Source organism: Phaethon lepturus, unplaced genomic scaffold (genome assembly GCF_000687285.1).
Source record: "Phaethon lepturus isolate BGI_N335 unplaced genomic scaffold, ASM68728v1 scaffold26753, whole genome shotgun sequence".
NCBI lineage: Eukaryota > Metazoa > Chordata > Aves > Phaethontiformes > Phaethontidae > Phaethon > Phaethon lepturus.
Window position 1 is genome coordinate 1 of NW_010528778.1, and position 3,934 is coordinate 3,934.

The window sequence follows — 3,934 nt, forward strand, 5'->3', positions numbered from 1 at the left end:
CAGCCTCCCGCTGCCCCGGGAAGGGCGAGTCCCTACCTGTCTCACACTGGGTCCCCACAAAGCCCTCAGGACAGTAGCAAGCGAAGGACCCAGGGAGGTCCCGGCAGGTCCCACCATTCTTGCAGGGCTCCGACTGACACTCATCAACATCTGGGGGGAGCAGCAGGAGGAGAGGCACCAGCTCAGCACAGAGACAGAGCCAGTGGCAGGGGACAGGGCCTTGGAGAGGCAGCGCTTCTCCTGCAGGGCACAGGCCCTCCCCACATCATTCGCTACCCCAAGCCCACTGGCCAGGAACAGTCCTGCTCCTGGGGCTGTTGGGAGCCCACTACCCCACACCTGCTCCTGCGCGGAGGACAGGCCCACAGGGACACCTGAGGACGGTTGGCAGTGTGGGGCTGTGCCAAGAGGTCCCATAAGGTGCCTGCAGCATGTCCCCCCCTCTAATCCCCTGCAGGCATCCCACCTTCTCCCACCACTGTCCTCCGCCAGGCCATGGGGAGCCAGGCTAGAGCTGCCTGCCGCAGAGTCCCATCAGCCCACACGCTGCCCGTCACCCCCTTCAACCAGTGCCTGCATGTCACCACAACCATGTGCACACTCAGGAGCAGGAGCACAGCACGGCCAAAAACGTGCACCCTCAAGCTGCTTTCCGCTCCGACTCTTGGCCAAGAGCTTTGGAGCCAAGCAGGGCACTTCCCACCCAGATCCCGAGATCTGGGGCTTCTCTGCACAGGCTTAACATGTGTCAGGAGAAGTCATTGCCCCATCAGTGATGGTGATGCCCACACAGCATCCATTAGCTGGGGGACACAAGTAGCGCACGTGTCCCCGCAGCCCTGCCTGCTCCTCCACCTGACCGGGAAGTGTCACCCCACCAGCATATCCCACAACTGGCTAGAGGCTCCAGAAAAGGAGCCCTTGCTGCAGGCTGATCCGAGCACACAGGCAGGAGCCTGAAACCAGCCCGCACAACCACAGGCGGGCTGGCTCCTGACGATGGGGTTTGTGCCCACTGCCGTTCCCCAGGCACTGGGGGGCAAGGAAGGATTTGCTATAGCTGCTTGCAGTGACCCTACAGCATACCCAGCATGGTCTCTTACCTGACTCGCAGTGGTGGCCGGGGTAACCCGGCTCACACAGGCACAGGAACTCAGCAATGCGGTCCTTGCACTGGCCACCATTCAGGCAAGGCTGGGACTGGCACTCATCGATCTCTGCAGGCATTTGGGCAGGGGAAGAGACAAGGCGAGAGATGTCAGCACCAGGCAGGGGGCAAGGGTCCCCAGGGGCCCTGCACAAAGACACAGGCAGGGGAGGACTGGAGTACGTGTCCTGGGGTCAGTGAGCCATGGTTGTGACCACAGCCCACTGGAACAGTGCCCCAGGGCTCAGCCGCTCCCCGGTGCTCCTCACCATCGCACTCGGGGGGGTCACTCCAGACACCTGGCAAGCGGCAGACGCGGGGGTGGTTGTGCTGACTGAGGGTGTAGCCCAGCTCACACTGGTATTCAGCCAGTGAGCCCACCTTGGTGGAGTTGAAAGAGGCCCGGGCATGCTTCACCTCGCTGGGGATGCCGCAGTCGATCTCTGGGGAGAGACGGAGGGATAAGCGGGACCCGCAGAGGCACCCCGAGCCCCTGGCTGGCAGGGGCAGAGCAAGGCCCTTACCAGATTGGCAGTGCTTCCCTACGTAGCCCACAGGGCACGTGCAAGCGTAGCCCCCGCCAAGGTCCTCGCAGGTAGCGCCGTTCTCGCAGGGGCTGAGGAAGCATGGGGAGGGCACTAAAAGAGCGGAGCAAAGAGCGACTGCTGCAGAGCTGGCAGAGCCCAGAAACCAGAGCCATCCGCTTCCCCTTCCAGCAGTGCTGCCCTGCCCTCCGGCAGTATGCAAGAAAGGGTTGAAGCACTTCAAATTACAGGGAAGGGGGCTCAAAGTAAGCAGCAAGGCTCACTTGCTGCTGCGGCCATCAGCTCTGCTGGCAGCCCCATCACCTCCCCAGGCAGCCCCATGCACTGGCACGCCCGGCCAGTGCATGCTTCCCCTACCGATCTCACAGTGCCGGCACCCCCAGGCACGGGCACGCCCGGCCAGTGCATGCTTCACCTACCGATCTCACAGTGCCGGCCAGCATAGCCCAGGGGACAGTCGCACTTGTACTTGCCGATGTAGTGGAAGCAGGTGCCCCCGTTCTGGCAGGGCCCCGAGGCACAGGGGTCTGGCTTACCTGGGGGTAGAGGGCACATGGGAGCTGAGCAGCGAGCAGGAGGACCACTGCTCTCCTCCCTGGGTGGGGGCCAGGGGCCGTACCTATCTCGCAGTGCTTGCCGGTGAAGCGGTATGGGCAGGTGCAGTGGTACTCGCCATCCGCCTCCCTGCAGGTGCCCCCGTTGCGACAGGGCCCCGTGCTGCAGAGCCGTGGCTTGGCTGCAGAGAGAGTGCCAAGACTGGGGTTCACCCACTGCTGCCAGCACCTCGAGGGCCACTGCCTCCCACCAGCACCCCACCAAACCCCTCACTGCGGGAAAGACAAGCGCACCTGGGCCTCACAGCCCTGGGCTGCGAAACAACACCCGTGCAGAGGCGTGCCGGGGCCACAGGGAGCCAGGCGCGCATGATGCCAGGGCACTGGCGTCTGCTCCTGAGGCCAGAAACTCAAGCGTGTAAAAAATCCCCAACAGTGATGGTGGTGTGCAGGAAACACGGCAACTGGATCAGCTGCTGCAACTGCTGCAGAAGTGAGCCACGCGACCCTCCCTCCAGCCTGTGGGGTGGGATGGGATAACCTGCACCCAATTCCAGCTGCAGTTCAGCAAGCAGCCACTTGTCTCCCACAAGAGTCCAAGCTCTTCTCCCAACCCCTGCCAGGTCCTGGGGCTGGCAGGGAGCTTGTGCAGGTACCTTTCTCGCAGTGCTTGCCAAGGAAGCCTCGAGGACACTCGCACGTGTACGAGTCATCATGAACCTCGCAGGACCCCCCATTCAGGCAGGGCTCTGAGTCACAGGGGGATGGCATCGCTGCAAAGCCAAACACAGGGCATCACTGAGGATGTATGACCAGGGGTGAGGGTGGCTCCCCGGCTGATGACAGTAACCTCTGCTCACCCCCTCCAGTCTCATGTCCCTCCCTGGGGCTGGTCCTGCATCCCTGTGGATGAGACTTACTGTGATTGGTGCCGTAGTCAGTGTGGCAGACACAGAGGTAGCTCCCACCATACTCCATGCAGTACCCACCGTCCGGGCACTGCGTGTTCATGTTGCACGGTGTGGTGGTGACTTCTGCGAACACACAGCCAGTGCCGGCCTCCGTCAGCCAGCGGCAGGAGGACACCCAGCCGGCTGCCTGGCTGGAAATGGAGATCTCCTAACTTTGTGGGGTCTGATGAGACAGGAGGAACCCTCTGTACCCCATGCCCCAGACCGTGCAAACGGCAAGGGCCAGCCTGGGCACCCAGTGAGCTTCAGAGCAGGAGCGCACAAAGGCTGTGGTTCCCCACCCAACCCAGGGGAGCTGGGCTGGGGCCAGGGGCTGGGAAAGGCACAGCTCAAGAGGGAGCAATGGGGATGGAAGCGTTGCCTCCTCACCAGGGTACAATGTTTTCTGGCTCAAATTCAGTGTGTGCCCCTGGCACCATGCTAGGCTCAGGCGTGGGCAGCCTGCCTGGTTCAAGCATCCCAGAGAAGGAGCAAACACAGTGGGTGAGAAGCCTTCACGTACCAAATTCACAGAGAAGACCAAAAAACCCAGGTGGGCACTGGCAGATGGTGACGTTACCCTCCAGACAACTGCCCCCATTGCGACACTCGCAGCCCTCCGAGAGCTCTGCAAGAGAGGAGACAGGAGCTTCCCAGGACCCCTCCTGCTTGTGGGGCTGGGACACCCAAGCAGCCTTGCTGGATGCCACCCACGGGGGGGGGCTCAGGCAAGCGGCA

At 62.7% G+C, this 3,934-nt stretch overlaps 1 protein-coding gene across 1 annotated transcript in view; it reads right to left on the minus strand.

The window, feature by feature from the left end:
- Nucleotides 1–36: 36 nt before the first annotated feature.
- LOC104618222 (sushi, nidogen and EGF-like domain-containing protein 1) overlaps nucleotides 37–3,934 on the minus strand; it is a gene marked incomplete at both ends in the record, with an annotated part of 6,479 nt that continues 2,581 nt past the window's right edge. The window contains 9 exons of the mRNA XM_010283765.1: nucleotides 37–150; nucleotides 1,104–1,217; nucleotides 1,417–1,590; nucleotides 1,672–1,785; nucleotides 2,112–2,228; nucleotides 2,312–2,428; nucleotides 2,903–3,019; nucleotides 3,167–3,280; nucleotides 3,720–3,824. Coding sequence (XP_010282067.1) covers nucleotides 37–150; nucleotides 1,104–1,217; nucleotides 1,417–1,590; nucleotides 1,672–1,785; nucleotides 2,112–2,228; nucleotides 2,312–2,428; nucleotides 2,903–3,019; nucleotides 3,167–3,280; nucleotides 3,720–3,824 — 1,086 coding nt within the window. The remainder of the gene's footprint in view (nucleotides 151–1,103; nucleotides 1,218–1,416; nucleotides 1,591–1,671; nucleotides 1,786–2,111; nucleotides 2,229–2,311; nucleotides 2,429–2,902; nucleotides 3,020–3,166; nucleotides 3,281–3,719; nucleotides 3,825–3,934) is intronic.